Raw genomic sequence first — 20,221 nt, forward strand, 5'->3', positions numbered from 1 at the left:
TCATTATAGTCATCTGGCCTGGCCTGGATAACCAGTCACTATTTATAATCTGATTTTTGTGGGAAGATACATCCTAATCTTCAAAGTTTTATTTGTCAAACGTGACTTTTCTATAAATTCAGATTTGTTCGATATGGTGTCACAATTACAATTTGTTTTTAGTGTTCCCTCTATTACCTTGTCTAGCTCCTTTTCTACTCTGTGAATTTTAACTACCTAAAGTAGAAATCACATTATCTAAAAATACAATCTTAATGTTAGCAACATATTCTCAAATTTGGCAGTATTTATCCTTTGAGAGAGACATGTAAGATCAGTAATATAAATGGCAAGTTCACTTACCTGGAGGGGTAGCCCACTCTCAGCACTAACTCTAAATCTAAGTAAGCAGGATGACTGAAATAGAACATCTAAAGCAACAGCCCAAACCATCACATCTAGTTTGAACAAAGAATGTGTTAACAGAAGAGTTAACATATTAGTAGCATGGACTCAGTCTAGTCTAGGAAATTTTGTCACTAGAGTTGTTCTCTCTTATGGACCAGGAATGCTCCACTGGGTTGAACCATGGCCTGCATAAACTCTTTCTCAAGATCATGTATCTTTGTTCTCTGAGTCTGTGCTCACCCAACAATATCTGATTATCATCTGACTTTTCAAGTAGATGTTTTTATACGGAGAATGTTTCAGCCTTCTTGGCAGTTATATTTTTATTGTAAATAAATCCACATTTACCTGTTGCTGTTGTCGATTCTGACTCATAGCGACCCTATAGGGCAGAGTACAACTGCCTCATAGGGTTTTCAAGAAGTGGCTGGTGAATTCAAACTGCCAATCTTTTGGTTAGCTACCTATCTCTTAACTACTGTGCCACCAGTGCTCCAAATCTGCATTATGGTTTATATATCAATCTCTTTTGATTTTGGAGAATATGAGTTGGTTCCCCTGTACTGACTCACCTCTGTTAATTTCTGGGCCTGAAAAGTCACATCCGATTAAACAGTTCCAGGATGTGGCATTAATGTGGGAGACATTAGCCTAGACGATATTTCTATTTAATCTCACAAACCACATATTTGGCAATGGCTATGCTGCACGATGGAGCCCTGGTGGCATACCGGTTAAGAGTTTGGCTGCTAACTGAAAGGTCAGCAGTTTGAACCCATCAGCCGTTCCTTGAAAACGCTATAGTGCAGGCCTACTCTGTCCTATAGGGTTGCTATGAGTCAGAATTGACTCAGTGGCAATGGGTTTGTTTGGTATGATGCACATTAGACTTTTTGCTTCAAAAAACATCGAATGACTTGGTCATTAATTTGCATATACATGACATGTGAGGAAGAATACATTTACAATCATCAGGTTTGCTTGAGTACCTACCTAAAGGTGCCGTCTGGTGTGAGCCACACACCATGCAGTAGTTTCTGCTCATTTTTCCTTCTTCACATAATGAATCAATAAAGTCTTCATCGTAAAGGAATGCATCAACGTGAACTGTGGGTTCTGGCTGCTGCTGTATCTGGTGGAGAGAATAACATCAAAAGAACAAAGTACAAAGAAGTCTCTTTTTATTGTTAAATAAGGCAAAACATCAGTGGTTCATAGGCTAAAATTCTGGAACGAACAAAAAACACAGAAAGACAAGTTTTGCTTGTTCAAGTCAGTAACTCTGCCTCTCTTTCATTTTCTTTATGAGATACTAGCAAGTTTGTATTTGACCTAAAATGATGTAAAACATGGCTATGAGAAATACATAACATTTTAGTTCAAAGGGACATTAGAGATCATTTGTCCATGGTATGTAGTATATATATTTTTGGATAATATTTTATTGTGTTTCTGGTGAAGGTTTACAGAGCAAATTAGGTTCCCATTTAACAATTACTACACAAATTGCTCAGTGACATTGGTTATGTTTTTACAATGTGTCAGCTTCTCATTAATTCCATTCTGGATGTTTCATTTATAGTAATCTGGTTTCCCTGTCCTCCATTTGGTCTCATATAGATGATTTTCTGAAGGTGAACAGTACTCACTGATAATATTCTTTACTTTATGAGCCAATTTGTTATTTAGCTAATATCTGGTCCCTCAGTGGTTAAATGTTTGGCTGCTAATCGAAAAAGGGTAGCAGTTCAAAGCCACCAGCTGCTCCTTAGAAATCCTATGGGGCAGTTCTAATATGTACTATAAGGTCACCATGAGTTGGAATCAACTCAGTAACAGTGGCTTTAAGCAGTATTTTAAAGACAAGGAAAGTGATACCCAGAGAGATTTCTTCAGAGAAATAACACTAGTTAGTAAAGGAAGAATTGAAACTGTTATCAGACCTGAGCCTGACTTACCCATTAAAATACTTAGTAATCTTTGCCAAGAAGGCAAAGTTTTCAAATAATCAAAATGTTTTTTAAAACTTCTCTTATAAACAGTAGCTCTTTATTAATATTGCTAGTACATGATATAACATCAAGTGGCTACAAAGAAGAAAATGTCTGATTCATTGTATCTTAACTCTAATAAAGATTCAAGCTATCTTTCTGGACAGCCACAAAATTATATCTACACTTACCAAAATAATGTATATTATAACCATTTTTTTTTATAACCATGTAAAAATCAGGTATGAATATACACAAGGACCAGAAGGAAATCAAAGAAGATAAAACAGTAACTTTTTAGTATAATAGAATGTGGGCTAACTATTAACATGCAATGAATACTTTTTCCCTCATTTTATGTATTGTGATATGTCATAATGCTAATATAATTTTATTGTTAACAATGTCCAAACTTTATTACAAATGCTTCTGTCAATTTTTATACTGCCCATTATTTTCCTCCTTTGGGAATCCACTCTAAATGACTGGATGTTTACTAAGATTTGTAGGGAGCCTTGATGGCACAGTGATTAAGAGCTTGGCTGCTAACCAAAATGTTGGCAGTTCAAACTTACCAGCTGCTCCACAGGAGAAAGATGTGGCACTCTACTTCATAAAGATTACAGCCTTGGAAACCCTGTGGGGCAGTTCTACCCTGTCCTGTAGGGTTGCTATGAGTTGGAATCGACTTGATGGCAGTGGGTTTCTACTAAGATTTGTTGTGTTCACAAAGTACAAAGGCTATTACAAATGTACAGGATTTAGTCCCTTTGCTTAGGAGTTAATAGGCTGAAAGACTACATGAAGGATTGCTGTTTTCAGATGAACAGTGAAGAAGAGACGATTTGCTTCAGAAAAACAACATTTATATGTCTCCCACAAGAGCTGGAATCTGAAGAAACATGAAGGAGGGGGTTGTATGGAGAAAAAACAGGAGAACTAACTCTAGGAATAAATGAATAGAAAAACAAGCAAGCATGTGCGGTACAAAAGTAGGAGAAAGAAACAAAAAAGCGAACTTCACCCTTGGTAAGAGTGAGGGAAATGGAATAGGAAAGAGAAAACCAGGATAATGATGTAGGCAGAGTCAGATTACTACTTGGCCCTCATCTTTTTTTTTTTTTTTTTTTTGAGGGCCTGGCAAACAGGAGGCACTCAAAAAATATTTGTTAAATGAAAGGTACTGAGGAGCCAGAGGGTTAAGGACTGAAAATAATTGGCAACATGATTAAAGCAGTAAATTAAAAAACAAAAACAAAAAAACATTTAAAACAGACTTTAGGACCAGTTAGATTGGAGCAGCTGTGGGGTTAGGGAAAACGTAAAATTTTTAAAGAGATAAAGTAGAGGAAAAAGATCCAGGTATTAACAGATCTAAGAAGGGAAACTAAAGAAAGCAAGGCATCAGGAGAAGATTTTATTCTTAGAAGGTAAGAAATGAGGGCCAGGGCCAATGGGCTTAGTGAAGGCTTCAGTATAAAGATGAAGAATTACCTTTTCATCATATTCATGTAACGTTTAAAAAGTTACATAAAATCAAAAAAAAAAGGAAGAAATGAGGGTCAATATTAAGAGTCTGATAGATATTATAAAATAAGGCAATGCCTAAACCATCATGTTGTAAATTCCATAAGAACTCGAATCATGTCCTTTTCTTTTTTTTCATGTCTTTTTCTTAATAGTTCTCCCATAGTGCCCAATGCAGCCACATATCAGCTGCTCAACAAATGTTTGTTAAATTGAAATGGGTAAATCTTAGAAATAGTAAGAGGGAAAAGAGCCAAGAGTGAGCTCAGCTTTCAAGTAAAAGGTCCCTGACATGATGCTATAAAGGGACGATATCGATCAGGAAAAAGAAAGGTAGGAAGATCATTTTAGGAACAGAGATGGTTTGTAGGATAGTAATCAATATGGTAAAAAAGGATGAATGAGATTATTATAATGAAGTTGGTGAATAACTTAAACTTGGCTATCCTTTCTTACTATAGATGTAGTAACAGGGAAAAACCCATTATAATAGTAGTGGCAGTAGTTTTTGTAACGGTAGTAAAATCAAACCAAACCCACTGCTGTGGAGTCGATTCTGACTCATAGCGACCCTACAGGACAGAGAATAGTTGTCCCATAAGGTTTCCAAGGCTGTAATCTTTACAGAAACAGATTGCCACATCTTTCTTCTACAAAGCAGCCAGTGAGTTCAAACTCCCAACCTTTCAGTTAGAAGCTGAGTGCTTAATCACTGTGCTACCAGGGCTCCTTGTAATAGTAGTAGCCCACAACTATACTACTAAAACAGGTAACATTTACAAAGTGCTTTGTGCGTGCCAGGTACTTTTATAAGAAGTTTACATACCTTAACTCATTTAAATCTTATAATAATTCTACTAGTGTCTTAGTTATCCAATGCTGCTATAACAGAAATACCACAAGTGGATGGCTTTAACAAACAAATTTATTCTCTCACAGTTTAGGCAGCTAGAAGTCTGAATTCAGGGCACTGGCTCTGGGGGGAGGCTTTCTCTCTCTGTTGGCTCTGGCGGAAGGTCTTCATCATTAATCTTTCCTTGGGTTTAGGAGTTTCAGAGTAGGGACCCCGAGTCCAAAGGATGTGCTCTTCTCCTGGCTCTGCTTGCTTGGTGGTAATGAGGTCCCCTCTCCTTTCTGCTTGATTCTATCTTTTGTATCTCAAAACAGATTAACTCGAGATACAACCTAATCCTATAGATTGAGTTCTGCCTCATTAACATAACTGCCTCTAATCTTGCCTCATTCCCATCACAGAGGCTGGGATTTACAACACATAGGATAATCACATCATGTCACAAAATGGTGGACAACCACACAATACTGGGAATCATGGTCTTGCCAAGTTGACAACATTTTGGGGGACACAATTCAATCCATAACAAATAGTAATTACAAGAGCTCAGGCCGCTAACCAAAAGGTCAGCAGTTCAAATCTACCAGCCATCCTTGGAAACCTGATGACCCTTCTAGGGTCATTATGAATTGGAATCAATTCAGCAGCAGTGGCTTTGGTTTTTTGGTTTATTATCCCCTTTTATAGATAAGGCACCTGAAGCTGAGAAGTTAAATAACTTGTACTGCATCACGGAGTTAGTAAATGATTCAAAACAGGCACTCTGGCTTCAGAATCTTTTTATTTTCAACAGAATTTCTGGGATAGATTGTACATATCATAAAATTCACCCATAATAAATAACAATTTTTTTGAAGTAGACAATTCAATGATTTGTAGTAAAATTTTAAAGTTGTATAACCACCAGCACAATCTAGTTTTAAAACATTTCCATCATTCCAAATAGTTCCTTCACGCCCATTTGCAGTCAATCCCGTTTCTCCAAATTTGATCTTTAACCACTAAATGCCTACTGCCTTAATTTTAAAATCATATAAAAATGAAAGGGAATAAAGAGAAGCTAAATTTGAAAGACAAGAATAAAAAAGCAGAGGTGAAAGGCAGAAAATAATCAAAGTTCCCATAAGGTACCCACTTCTGTTTTAAAGGAGATGGTAAAACTCACCTTTTACGTTAAAAGCAATATTGATGAGAAGCAAAGAAAAGATAAGAATGGAAATAGTAAACAAATATTTTGTTGAAAGGGTCTTACAAAAACAATTTCTTTTCTGTAAGAAACCTTTTCTTCCATTTACAAAAACTTCTATGTAAGGAATCTTGACCTTCTTTCAAATATATTGCATGGTTACAAACTAAAGAAACAAGGTAAGGGATAAATGAAAAAAAAAAAAAAACAAAGAAACACACACACACACACAAAAAGGTTTTTGATAGACTGACTGATCGTCTTCTCCAATAAAAGTTAGGTCTATCTTTTCAGACACGGCTAAGTCTGTTCTACCTCACTAGAGCTTCTGGGTTTTGTTGGGTTTGCTGGGTTGGTCTTTACTAAGACCTAAATCCTAAAATGGTGGGTCTTAAAAGCTTGTGAGCAGCCATCTAAGATACGTGTACTGGTCTCACCCATTTGGAGCAAGGACGAATGAAGAAATTCATAAACACAAGAGAAAGATTAGTCCAAAGAACTAATGGAACACAACTACCACAGCCTCCACCAGACTGAGTCCAGCACAACTAGATGGTGCCCAGCTACCACCACCAACTACTCTGACAGGGATCACAATAGAGGGTCCTGGCCAGAGCTGGAACAAAATACAGAACAAAATTCAAACTCACATATAAAAGACCAGACTTACTGGTCTGACAGAGACTGGAGCAAGCCCAAGAGTATGGCCCTGTGACACCCTTTTAACTGAGTATTGAAGTCACTCCTGAGGTTCAGTCTTCAGCCAAAGATTAGACAGGTCCATAAAACAAACAATAACTATGTATATAAGACTAAATGGGCACACCAGCCCAGGGGCAAGGATGAGTAAGCAGGAAGGGACAGGAAAGCTGGACAAATGGAAATGGTGAATCCAAGATTGAGAAGGGGAGAGTGCTGGCACGTCACAGGGTTGGCAACCAATGTGACAAACCAGTTTGTGTATTGTTTAATGAGATACTAATTTGTTCTGTAAACCCTTTCACCTAAAGCGAAATAATTAAATTTATTAAAATAAAATAAAAAAATAAGATAATTAAAATAAATTGCTATCAAGTCCAGAATGTCTTCAGTATTAAAAAAAAAAATCCTAAATGGTTAAACCAATCTTATATTCCACCACTACCCAACAGGTACCTGCAAGCAAGTCTCCTCACAACCTGATACCATAATACATTCAGTACAGCCTCTGGCCTGTACTCATATTGTTCCCCTTACCCAATATTACCAACGATTTTTTAAAGCCTAGCTCAAATCCACCTCTTCCATGACACTTCTCCTGACTACTTTAGCTGTTACCCTCTTTTTCTAAGGTCCATCCACCTTTTTAACCTATTATTAGTTAAATTTAGGCATTTATTCTTAACTGTTGTGATTTTTGACAAATGTTTTTACAAACAATGAGCTGGATCTTCACAACTAGAACGCCCTCCTAGAAGGCAGAGATTATGCTTCATACATCTTCTGTGTCTCCCACAGCATCCATTGCATGGCCAAACCTTACCAAGCACTCAATACTTAACTGACAAGAAGAGTGTGAACTTTGTTTTTAAATACAAAACTGTAAGGGGATAAACACATCACTTTAACTTAAGCAGAATTCTTAAATAGCATTTAGAGAAAAATAATTTAACGTATTTACTTTTTGAAGGGCGAGATGTTCTGAGGAAAGCATGGTTTCTAGAGGCAAGCAGTTCCGAAGGTCTTCTGCTATGCTTTTCAACATAATATCATTATTATCTTGAGTGAATTCATCAAAATCTCCTGGGGGGGGGGGATAGGTTTTATAGTTGTAGTCAGTCATACAACTATAAATTTTGGCAAATACATATAGATGGAAAATATGGGCATATTTTCCATCAGGTGAAAGCAGTTTATAACAATAACCCTTCTAACCAATGACAAATTCAAGTTCTTACAAAAGTTCCATTTAAAATATTGAGTTTTTCCTTTTTCCAAATTTTGTGAAATACACAACTTGACTATTTTAGCCTGTTATACAAAAGCAAATGTATCTTGAAACACGTTGTGTTTTAGCCACTTTATTTTTAGTCAAGAATAAAAACCAAACTCATTGCCATCAAGCTGATTTCGATTTGTGGCAACTCCATGTGTTAGTGCAGAACTGCTCCAGAGGGTTTTCTTGGCTGTAACTTTTACGGGAGCAGGTCACCAGGCCTTTCTTCTGTGGCACCACTGGGTGGGTATGAACTGCCAACTTTAGGTTAGTAGTTTCAATCATCCAGGGGCCTTCACTCAAAAATAGCACTGCCACTTGGCTTATAGAGTTCTATATTCACTCATAAGTAGTCAAACATTCCTTCTCTGACCATACAGACCTTAGAAATTCAGGAGATATCACACAAGGGATTACTAAGAAGATAATTCTGAGTATCCATGGTGCCAATAAAATGTACCCAGACTTCAGATAATAAGCACTAACATCTGGCACCAAAATCGTGATGCTCTGCTACAGTAGAGGAGCATACACAGTGATAATTATAATAGCAGATTTTTGATATCTATGGCCTACTTTTGGATGGTCTGGCAAAAGGGAAGTGTGTGTATAGCAATCAAGACAGCAGGTATGATAAGATGTTGACACCTGGTGAATCAAGGTGAGGGTTTAAAAGTGGCAGTCATTGTTCCGTTGTTTCAATTTTTATGTGGGTTTAAAATTTTGCTTTAAATTGGCTCTAAAAAGTATCACTTCTGAGCAGCTCATATACAATTTTAAACAGAATGTGACTTATCTGGAAGCAAAACATTCTTGAAGTCTGCTACTGTCTGGGATGCCACTGAGACTGGAAAGGGCTACTAATGAAATGGTGGTATAGGGAACAAAGGAATTTACATTTCTCTTAAAAGACTTTCTTATACTGAATTCTTGGTAGGATTTGTCTTTCTCACCGCTTTAAAGTAGCTATAGGGAAACTCTATAGGGGCAGTTCTACTCTGTCCTGTAGGGTTGCTATGAGTAGGAATCGACTCAACGGCACTGGGTTTGGTTTTTGGCTTATAGAAGAAAAATAAGGAGATACTGAAGAAAATATCATCCATTTCCATATGCCTGGCCCCCCCAATCTTTGGTTGTTGCTAAGTAAGCTCAGGATTTCCTTCTTAGACATAAAATAATTGCTTTGGAAAACAAAACAAAACAGAACCTTGCACATTAGCTCAGAATACTCTATTCATATCACAAATAACACTTAACATTTGGAACATGTTTTTTGGTTTACAAAGTTCTTTCAATAGAAATTAAATCACTTAACCATTAAAAATTCAACATGAGGAAGACAAAGCAAGATTACATTCCCAGATTTACAGGTGAGAAAACTGGCGTCTTCTAAAGTTAAATGAATTGGTAAAAGTTACAAAGCAGGCCAACAGTAGCACAAGGACATAAACCTAGGTTTTCTGCCTCTAAAGACTGTCCTCTTCTTTTTTGCAATGCCACTCTACGTCCCTACATACAACGGTTCTTTCTCTACAAAATTCCCTCTGAGCTACAGTAGTTAATACCAAGGTAATATCATTTGGCTGTCTGAACTGATATGGGAAAACCTTTTAGCTCTTTTTTCTTTCCTCCCATCTCTAGAACAGTGTTCTAAGCCGTTGCTTCACATTATTTCTAGAAGGAAGCAGAATATAAGTTATAGGAAAACAAAAAATACTATTAAGATGCATTCCAAATTGTTTTAGGTGGAACTTAAATAGCATCTTTGATGAGTTCTTTTTTTTTTTTTTTAAAGCTGGCTTTTTTCATTGTATTCTTCCAATCTAAGTTTCCCCAAGGTGCTAATTAATACCTAACATCTGCTTCACTTCTCTCCATAGATAGAACACTGTCTGGAAGCCTTCATGACTCAAATTTAATCCCAATACTACTACTTACACCAGTGATCCTTTGGCAAGTTCTCTCAATTTGTAAATGGCATAACTAAAGAAGCTGATAAAAATCTCATTATGTTAAACTATTTCACTACTCAACTTCTTTGAATTTAATTCTGTAACATAAACAACTATGTTAATAAACAGTCTTCGTGTGGGCCTCCTTTATAAAATTAAAGTCTTAGAGTAGAAAAGAGGCTGTGACATCTTACCAGATAGCAGAACCTATCTCTGACTGAACCAGAATCTGCCTCTCTTAAACATCAACTACTTTTTCCAAATGCAGCCTGAGGGGAATCATCATCTTTAATGCTATACAACATTTACTGAAGGAGCACTTAAGGCATGCTAGATATCGTACAGTGCTCTTCAAACATTACTATTTAATCCTTTATATCATACAGGTGGTACTAGTATCATCTCTATTTTACCAGAATACAAAAAAAGCAAACCAGAGGTCAGAGAAGTTAAGTTACTTGCCTTGGGTCACATCAGCCAGAAAGTGAGAGTTGAGTTTTGAATGCAGGTCTAACCCTGAACTCATAATCACTATACCATACAGCCTCCCCTAAAGTGACAGAGAAGAAGGTTCGTGAGTTTTCCTACCTCTACCTTAGTCTTCTCTCTCCCTAGCTCTGACCGTGGTTCTTCTCATGATATGGTAGCCACATCCTTTGCCACCTTTGTCACTGTCTTCTGGACTTGCTTCTGGACAGCCCACTTAAATGTGGCCCTGGAACTGAACACAGTTTGGCAATCTAGTTCTCTAATCCATGATAACCTTAGCTTATTTTCTTCTGGGAAGCCCTGGTGGTGTAGTGGTTAAGAACTATGGCTGCTAACCAATAGGTCAGCAGTTCAAATCCACCAGGTGCTCCTTGGAAACTCTATGGGGCAGTTCTACTCTGTCCTATAGGGTTGCTATGAGTTGAAACTGACTCAATGGCACTGGGGTTTATTCTCTTCTGCTACTATTTTGTAGCGTCTTCAGGCTCTGATCACTACTGCTACTGGGTTATTGACAGAGTTGGGAAGGGGTTGTGGTGGCAGTGGAAGCCCAAATGTCTTAAAACAATAATATGTGAAGATCTAGGGAGCTGGAGAAATAAAAAATGAGAATGGCTGCAAATTCTGTTTATTTGGGAAATCAATCCCCCAACTAATGTAAGCATCACCGGTCAAGAAGGCCGGAGATACTATGAAATTGTTATTACTCAGTCAATAAAAAAAAGCAGAGTTAAATGAAGACTGCACTTGTTTTACCTCAATACCAAGGATACCAGGTAAAAATGAGAATTGGCATCCCTTACCCTAGACAACAAACTCTGATTCAACCACATTCACGAATAAAAGAGTATTTCTTCAGTTACAGGAGGGTTTCTTCACCATGGCGCTACTTAAGAGGATCCACACTTGGTTTTACGTGGTCACAAGAGGCCCAAAGTTGTATGCTTCTGTGTACATATAAATATGCATATTTTTCTAGGAAAAAGTTCTTAAGAAATCTTTAATAATAGCTAATATTTATTGAGTACTATATGCAAGGCACTCTGCTACAAGCTCTACATGCATTCACTTTCAGTCTTCACAACATCTCTGTGAGGTGTACTATTATTTTCCCCATTTCTGGCTCCTAAGGCCATACTATCAAACACTGCTTAAGGCTGATGAGATGAAAGTTAGGAATCACTCATCCAAAACTGTTCCTCTCATTTGGGCTCTACTTACAATTTTTGACTCTTGGTTGAAACCACCCTCGCTTATTCAGCTGACCTTACTCCTATCCTTTGGAATTGTATCTCAGGGACAAACTCTGAATAACAGTTAAAAGAATGGCCTGAATTAGAGTCGTTGGTCCAACACTTATTACCTAGGCAAGTTGCTTAACTTTCTGAGCCTCAGTGGTCTCATTTATAAAGTGGGAATAATAGTAATAGCCATCTCAAGGGATTGTTTTGAGGATTAAAGGAGTTAATATATATGTTTAGCATATTGCCTTAGAACAGTAATCAGCCATAGAAAGCATTCAATAGATGTTAACTACCGTTTGAGGATCAGTGTGGTTAAGTTTGGTGAACTCATTTTCCAAACTGTATTTTTAAAATGTCAATTTCATGAATCAAAATGAAAATATGTCCGATTTAATAATTTTACTAAGATACAACTTATATAAATGTTCTCCCTAAATGTGTTTATTCTATTCCAAGTTACTTCTTATCTAAATGTCTGATTCATAATTGTTAAGGAGCACTTTCAGACTTCAAGGGGGAAATTTTTAGCTCAAGAAGGCTAAAATTGGTTTTATTATCTGTAGTGGTTGGCAAGTAACTTCTGAAAAGGATGCAAGAGTATTTTGCTCTAATAATGGCTATAAAAACACATTAGAAAGGCATGACGTGGATGTTACTGAAGTATGTAAAACTGCAATTCACTTAACATTATATCATAAACATTTACTCTTATGTCATTAAAATTCTTGAAAGATTATTTTTAAAAACTGTGTACTATTCCAGCATATGTATAGTCCTTCTTTTACCACTCACTCCTACTGTTGACAGATAAAGATATAATTGTGAAATATTGGAGGCACTGAATCTAACATTTTGGTATACATCATCTTTGCATTTCAGATCATTTCCTTAGTATACATTCCTAGAAAGGGAACAACTTAAACATTTAAAGCCTTTTGCAACATCTTGTTGAATTTCTTTCCTGAAAGGCTGTATCAATTTACTCTAACAGAAATGAATAAGAATACATCTCATCAAGCCCTTAAAGCATCGAATAATTAAAACAAACAAACAAAAACCTTTGTTGTTTTAATTTGGATTTCTTCCATTACTAGTGAGGCTGAGCATCTTTTAACATGCATAATAACTATTTCAGAATGTGTGGTAACAGTTATGTTGCTTGCAGAAAGATTAAAGAAAGGTGCTAATTGGCTGCCTAGAGACAGTAAAGCTTTTCTCAAATTACATATGTAGGTGGGAAGGGCGTGGAGAAAGAAGAGCTTTTCTAAACGGCAGAATTAATTCTTAAAAAATTTCCTGCTTAATTAAGCATATGGGAAAAGAAAGGTTACCAAGCTTACAGCCTATGAAGCAAATTCTACTTTTTATGTATCTAGACAGGTACCAAGTCCCACCATGTTCTTCTTTTAATCCCATTTCCTCTTCAATCATAGCCATAGTCGTGACTTCACACTTAGAATACTATTACAAATTTATAACTAGCTCTTTGATGTCAGTTTCTCCCCTTTATAAAATACTTTACATACCTATTTTAAAATAGTCTTGCTTAAATCTCATTTTCATATCACTCCCCCTCTTTAAAATTTTTGGATGGCTTCTTGTTTTCCAATATATTAACTCTTACTCCAGACTTTTAAGGCTTTCCAGGATATTAACAGAAGTTAAAAAAAAAAACAAAAAAAAACCCAGTGCCATCGAGTTTAACCATCCTATTTTCTATTCCCATTACTCCCTAACATAATTTTTGCTCTAGTCAGGCAAATGTCTTTAGTTGTTTTCCACAATCCTTCCTGTTCATATCATTCCTTTCAATTGCATGACCTTGCTTTCTGCAATAAGGCCCTGTCCAAGTTACACCATCTCCATGGAGTCTAACTCCACACCTCTAGTCCTCATTCACCCATATCCTCACCTCTAATGACTTATAATGCATAATTCACTCACATCATATATTATTCTGAAGTCCCTATTCAAATAAAAAATTTATTGAGGCAGTTTCTGGTCCTAGATAAAATGGCAGCTTCCCTCATTCTTCCCTGTTCTTCTCCTTTAAATACAACTAAATACCCTGGAAATAATTCAATAAGCAATTATAGAAGGATTCTGAAAGCAGGTAAGAAGGTGATCTGGCTGGGGGCTCAGGTCTTGATGAAGGACACTGTGATGAGTTCCTTGGGTTTCCGTTCTTTCTCCCAGATATTCTGGAATGGGTACCAGAGACCTGGGACCAACAGGCATAGAAAAAAATAAAAACAAAAAACTCCAGGAAAATCCCGTTCTCTCTGGCCAAATTGTTCCAGTACCATTTGTTGAAAAGGACATCCTTTCTCTACCACATTGTCTTCGGACTTTTTCAAAAACCCATATATGACCCATATCTCACACCATACACAAAAACTAACGCAAAATGGATCAAAGACCTAAATATAAAACATAAAATGATAAAGATCATGGAAGAAAAAACAGTAACAACAGTAGGGACCCTAGTACATGGCATAAATACAATAAAAACCGTAACTAACAATGCACAAACACCAGAAATGAAAGTAGATAACTGGGAGCTCCTAAAAATTAAACACTTGTGCTCATCAAAAGAGTAAAAAGGGAACCTACAGACTGGGAAAAAAAAATCTTGGCTATGAGGCAGTTCTGCTCTGCCCTGTAGTTTGACAAGGGTCTAATCTCTAAAATCTACAGAATACTTCAACACCTCAATAACAAAAAGACAAAAAATCCAATTAAAAAATGGGCAAAGGGTATGAACAGACATTTCACCAATGAAAACATTCAGGTGGCTAACAGACGCGAGGAAATGCTCACAATCATAAGCCATTAGAGAAAGACAAATCAAAACTACCATGAGATACCATCTTACCCCAAGATTACTGGGACTAATCAAAAAAACATTAACAAATGTTGGTGAGATCACAGGGAGACTGGAACTCTTGTGCAACGATGGTGGGAATGTAAAACGGTACAACCACTATGGAAAACGATATGGCACCTCCTTAAAAAGCTAGAAATAGAAATATCATACGATCCACCAAGCCCACTTCTAGGAATATATCCTAGAGAAAAAAGAGCTGTCACATGAATAGACAGATGTAGACCCATGTTCATTGCAGCACTGTTCACGATAGCAAAAAGATGGAAACAACCAAAGTGCCCATCAACAGTGAATATAAAGAAATAATGGTATGTACACACAATGGACTATTACTCAACGATAAAGAACAACGATGAATCCTCGAAACATCTCACAACATGGATTAATCTGGAGGGCATTATGCTGAGTGAGATAAATTAACCACAAAAGGACAAATACTGTGTGAGACCACTATTATAAAAACCCAAGAAAAGGTTTACACACAGAAAAAAAACAATCTTTGTTGGTTACAAGGGAGGAGAGGTGTGGGGAGGGGAAATCACTAGCTAGACAGTAGACAAGTGCTAACTTTGATGAAGGGAAAGACAACACAATATACGGGAAGTCAGCACAACTTAACCAAGGCAAAGTCATAGAAGTTTCCTAGACACATCCAAACACCTTGAGGGACTGAGTTACTGGGGCTGAGGGCTAGAGACCATGGTCTCAGGGAGTATCTAGGTCAAATGGTATAACATAGATCACAAAGAAAATGTTCTACATCCCACTTTGGTGAGTAGTGTCTGGGGTCTTAAAAGCTTTTGAGTGCTAAGGTACATCTATTGGTCCCATCCCATCTGAAGCAAAGGAGAATGAAGAAAATCAAAGACACAAGGAAAATACTAGTTCAAAGGACTAATGGACCACATGAACCACAGCCTCTACGGCCCAGAAGAACCAGATGATGCCTGGCTACCACCACTCTGACAGGGGTTACAATAAAGGGTTCTGGACAGAGAGGGAGAAAAATGTAGAACAAAATTCTAATTCACAAAAAAAAGACCAGACTTTCTGGTCTGACAGAGACTGGAGGAACCACCGAGACTATGGCCCCTGGGCTCCCTGCTAATTCAGAACTGAAGCCACTCCTGAAGCTTACTTTTCAACTGAAGATTAGATAAACCTATAGAACAGTAACACACGTGAGGAACATGCTTCTTAGTTCAATCAAGTATACAAGACAAAATGGGCTACACCTGTCCAGAAGCAAAGATGAGAAGGCAGGAAAGGACAGGAAAATTGGACAAATGGACACAGGAACCTGGGGTAGAAGGGGAAAGGGAGAGAGTGCAGACACACTGAAGGGATTGGAACCAATGTCACGAAACAATTTATGTATAAATTTTAGAATTAAAAAAAAAGAATTCTTTGAGTATTTTATGTCAGGCCTCTATCAGATATGTGTTTACAAAATATTTTCTCCCATTTTGTAGCTTGCCTTTTGAGCTTTATTAACATCTTTAACACAGGAAATGTTTATAATTTTAATAAAGACCAACTTGGCAATAAAAAAAAGAAGGTAGGGATAAAAAAAAAAATCCACATATGTGTGAGTTTATTTTTGGACTTTCTATGCTCCACTGATCTACTTTTCTATCTTCACGATATTACCATGTTGATTTAATTCTTGAAATTGGGTCACCTTAGCCCTCCAACTTCTTTTTCCAAAAAACTTTGGCTCTTCTAGGTCTATTGTGTTTTCACATGAATTTCAGAATTCAGCTTGAGTTCCTAAAAAAAACTGTGTTGAGATTTTGATAGGGATTGTGTTGAATCTATATAGCAACCTGGGGAGAACTGGTATCTTAACAGTATTGATTCTTCTGACCCATGAACAAGGTTCATCTCTCCATTTACTTGTTGTTAGATGCTGTCGAGTAGGCTCCAACTCACAGCGACCTTATGTATAACAGAAGGAATTGTTGCCTGGTCCTGTGCTATCTTTATGACCTCTGATATGATTGAGCCCACTGTGGTGGCTACTGTGCCAATCCATCTCAGTGAGAGTTTCTCTCTTTTTCACTGACCCTCTGCTTTACCAAAGATGATGTCTGTTTCTAGTGATTGGGCTTTCCTGATGATGTGTCCAAAGTAAATGAGCTGAAGTCTTAATAATCCTCACTTCTAAAAAGCATTCTGGTTACATTTAAGTTATGTTATACTAGTATCTACTCGATGGTAGTACAATAGAGAACTGAAGCAGTATGCTGCCTGACAAATGTAACTAGATCCCAGACTTTGCTTTTTATATTTGTAGGTACTAGGAAGAACCTGTAACAGCTCTGAGCTGCTGCTCAACTCCATGTCTAATTCTGCTCACTGAAGATGTATCTAAAATACAGGATGCAGAGAAGCTTCTAGTCACCTACCGTTATTATCTTCTTTAAGTATTTAAATTATTTTCTTGATGAGTTTGTTAATTTCCTTGTAGTCAAAAACCAAATCTGTTGCTGTCGAGTTGATTCTGACTCATAGTGACCCTATAGGACAGAGTAGAACTGTCCCATAAGGTTTCCAAGGAGTACCTCCTGGATTTGAACTACTGACATTTTGGTTAGCAGCCAAACTCTTCACCACTACACCACCAGGGTTTCCAATTTTCTTATAGCAAACCCTAATTTCCTATCCTCTGTAACTTGGTCCTTAATAGACACCGTTACAGGCTATTGGTTGTACTTCCTCATTTGTATTTACATATTCAGGACTAATTCAACGTTTGTTAATATTTCTGCTCCTGTGTGTGTGTGTGTTTTAAATATGTCTATTGGGGACTCCATTTGGAGTTCTGGCTCTCATCTCCCTTCACTTAATAGATCACAGTCACTTTCCTACCCTTTGAAATCTAGATCAAGAGCCCACTTTATACACACAGGAAATAGAAGAGAACAGATGTTCCACCACAGGATCAATAATTAGTGCGCTGAGGTACTGCTGTGTTTTTTATTTTTGGGGGTTGGGGGGTGTGAGGGAGAGAGAGGCTTATTTTTGCTTACTTTGGCCCTCAGACTTGTTTATCCTTCCTATATTGTCCGTTTTGTTTCCTAGGCCTTTGGCTTAAGCTGTACCAAGATGAAATGTAGGCTTTCGACTTCATTTCTTCCAGATCTTCAGTTTGTATCACACATTGACATGTGCTTGGCTCTGCCCTGGTCCACTTGTCTGGTTGTACCAGCCTAATCACTATACCTTTACAGAACAATTTTATTATTCTTTTCGTGTATTTAAAATCAGTGATTTTACCAGTCACACTCAATGTCTATTACCCAAGGAGAGTTATAATTAAAGGTCTAAGCAAATGTCAGGAGCCCTGGTGGCACTGTGGTTAAATGTTTGGCTGATAACCAGAAAAGGCTGGCAGTTTGAATCTACCAACTGCTCCTTGGAAACCCTAAGGTGCAGTTCTATTCTGCCCTGTAGGGTCACTATGAGTCAGAACCAATTTGACAGCAATGGGTTTGTTTGGTTTTGGTTTATGCAACTGTTATACAAGATATTATGCAAGTAACTTGATGTTAGAGATCAAACATTTTTCTGGAAGAAGGAAATTCAATTAGGAAAATGAAAAATGGTTGAATGGAAGAATCTTTTGTGCTGTATTTAGAGCCACTTCATAAACTTTTTTTTTTTCATAAACAGGTATACTAGTAAATTACACTACATGGTTACACAGTTTGTAACAAAACACACTTCTTCATTTTAAGCCATCTGGTACTCTCATTTCTTAAAATAGTCACGCTAATAAACATTCTTCAGAAACTCAAGTTATTTTCTAAATTGTTTAATTTTTTGACCATCTCTGACTACAGGGTCTGCTGGAGAGATGCAAAAAAACTGCCTTTAAAAAAAGTAAAAACGTATTATTTAACCAGTGATACTGGGTCCTCTTGTTTACCACCTAAAACATGCTTTCAAGTCTTTGTGATTTTGAAAAATGTAGTCTCAAGTAATACCTCTAAAATTAGAGATTTAGATTACAAATTACTCCACAAAACTAAGAGCTTCTTGAGAGCAGGGGTGTTTCGGTAATTTTACAACTGCCAGAGCCAGGCAGTATGTGGCATTTTTGCAGGCACTCAATATTTTTGGAATGAATTACCTTGGGCATAAGAATGCAGAAATGGGATTGGCATTGTCTTATAAAGAACTGGGATATGATGAATGAAACTGGTAATACAGGGTTTAAATGAAGTGATAAGAGACTCAGCAAATTTTTCAAAATTCCTGTCTTGAAGTAATCTTGTATGCGTCTATAAACAAGAAGCTATTGTGTCTGGTGTCCTATACTTTCCAGGATAAACCTTGACATTGCATGTCCAAGTTAATTGTAGTTTGGCATCTTATCTAGAGTGCTCTCCTCAGAATAAAAATGGGTAGTAATAATGATAACAATAATACCTAACTCCACTGATAGACCCTGACATCACAAAAAGAGAGTTCTAGAAAAAGTCAGGGCTGGAAATCTAAAATTGGGAGTCATCAGCAAACAGACATTTTAAGCCGTAAGACTGGACGAAAATAATCACGAGAATCAACGTTTAGAGGTGTAGAACATAGTACGATCTGGCATAGTTAACAAAGACTATTCTATTTTCTTGCGCTTTCACCAGGCTTTACTTTGCCAAGTCTATCCCAATAATCAATAACTAGGCCTAATTATCACATTTCTTCGATTCTAACTCGTGCTTATTATTACTATTATTAAATTTTAATGGTTTAAAATCAAAGGCTTCTCCTCCCAGAAAAATTGCTATTAAACTGATGGCCCATTTTACGATCGACAAAACGCACCAGCTACAGTAAAAGCCTCCAGCTCTACACCCTAAACCCTCTCTTGCAAAGTGCTTTTTCAGGTAGTATCTCACTCATTCTCACAAATTTGTGGGAGGAGTAATGGGGAAGATGGATTATCCTCTTATTCAGAAACGGAATTAGGCACAAGAAAGCTCTTAAGACTTGTCCCAAGCCTCCAACGAAATCATAAACCCAGAGCCAGCTCTTCACCCAATCTTAAGATGGACTCTGAGAGGCCGAAAGACTGAGCGTGCGCTCCAGTCAACCTGCCCACAGTAGAGCAGAGACTAGCACAGCGACCCCATGGAAGGTCTTTGGCCTCACCCGTCCTACGTCCCCAAGGTCAGCGCCCACAGACTATTCTTGCCCGTACCACCTGCTTCTAGCCCTGGTCGCTTACGGGTCGTTCGCATCCACTGGAGCAGCGCTGGACGGTCGGTCGGCGCTACCGCGCCGAGCAGCTGCAGCACCGCTCGCCGAGCGGAGCAGAATTCCATGTTGGAGCAGAAAGCAGCGCGGAAGGAAGCTCGTATTGCGCACGCGCCGCGGAGTCAACACTCGATCCGATCTTCGGAGGACTCGCCTCCGTGGGGGCCCCGCCCCCTACCAGGGAGCCTGAAGTGCTCCCGGCGATCCCTAGCCTCAAACCTACCTCCATTTATCCTCATTCAACTCAGCTCAGCCGAGTCTCATTTTCTAACGGTGGCTTCTTGAGGCCGTATTTCTTTCCTGGGGTGGCATCACTAAAGAGGCCTTAGAGAGCCTTCTATTTGGTCACTAACTTTGCTCTACAGTTATTGGGCAGAAAAAACTAAAACCGAAAGCAGAGCGAAGCAAATAATGACTTCATAAGCCCTTTCAATAGGAACCAGGCACCGGCGTGCCCCGGAAGCGGAAGTT

The 20,221-nt window shown here is 37.8% G+C and overlaps 1 protein-coding gene across 6 annotated transcripts in view; it reads right to left on the bottom strand.

Annotated features, from left to right (window-relative positions):
* The window catches only part of LOC100664073 (uncharacterized), a 37,884-nt gene extending 17,674 nt beyond the window's left edge, over positions 1–20,210 (bottom strand). The window contains exons 1-4 of one of the 6 annotated variants that reach the window (XM_064292397.1): positions 19,974–20,205; positions 10,334–10,421; positions 7,605–7,726; positions 1,381–1,519 (exon numbers count right to left, since the gene is read on the bottom strand). In XM_064292397.1, coding sequence (XP_064148467.1) covers positions 1,381–1,519; positions 7,605–7,726; positions 10,334–10,421; positions 19,974–19,979 — 355 coding nt within the window. In that variant the 5' untranslated portion in view covers positions 19,980–20,205. Of the gene's footprint in view, positions 1–1,380; positions 1,520–7,604; positions 7,727–10,333; positions 10,422–10,459 lie in introns of all 6 variants that reach the window. The other 5 variants (XM_064292398.1, XM_010588590.3, XM_010588589.3 and 2 more) reach the window with 5 other exon arrangements.
* Between the last annotated feature and the right edge of the window lie 11 nt (positions 20,211–20,221).

This window comes from Loxodonta africana, chromosome 10 (genome assembly GCF_030014295.1).
Source record: "Loxodonta africana isolate mLoxAfr1 chromosome 10, mLoxAfr1.hap2, whole genome shotgun sequence".
Classification (NCBI taxonomy): domain Eukaryota; kingdom Metazoa; phylum Chordata; class Mammalia; order Proboscidea; family Elephantidae; genus Loxodonta; species Loxodonta africana.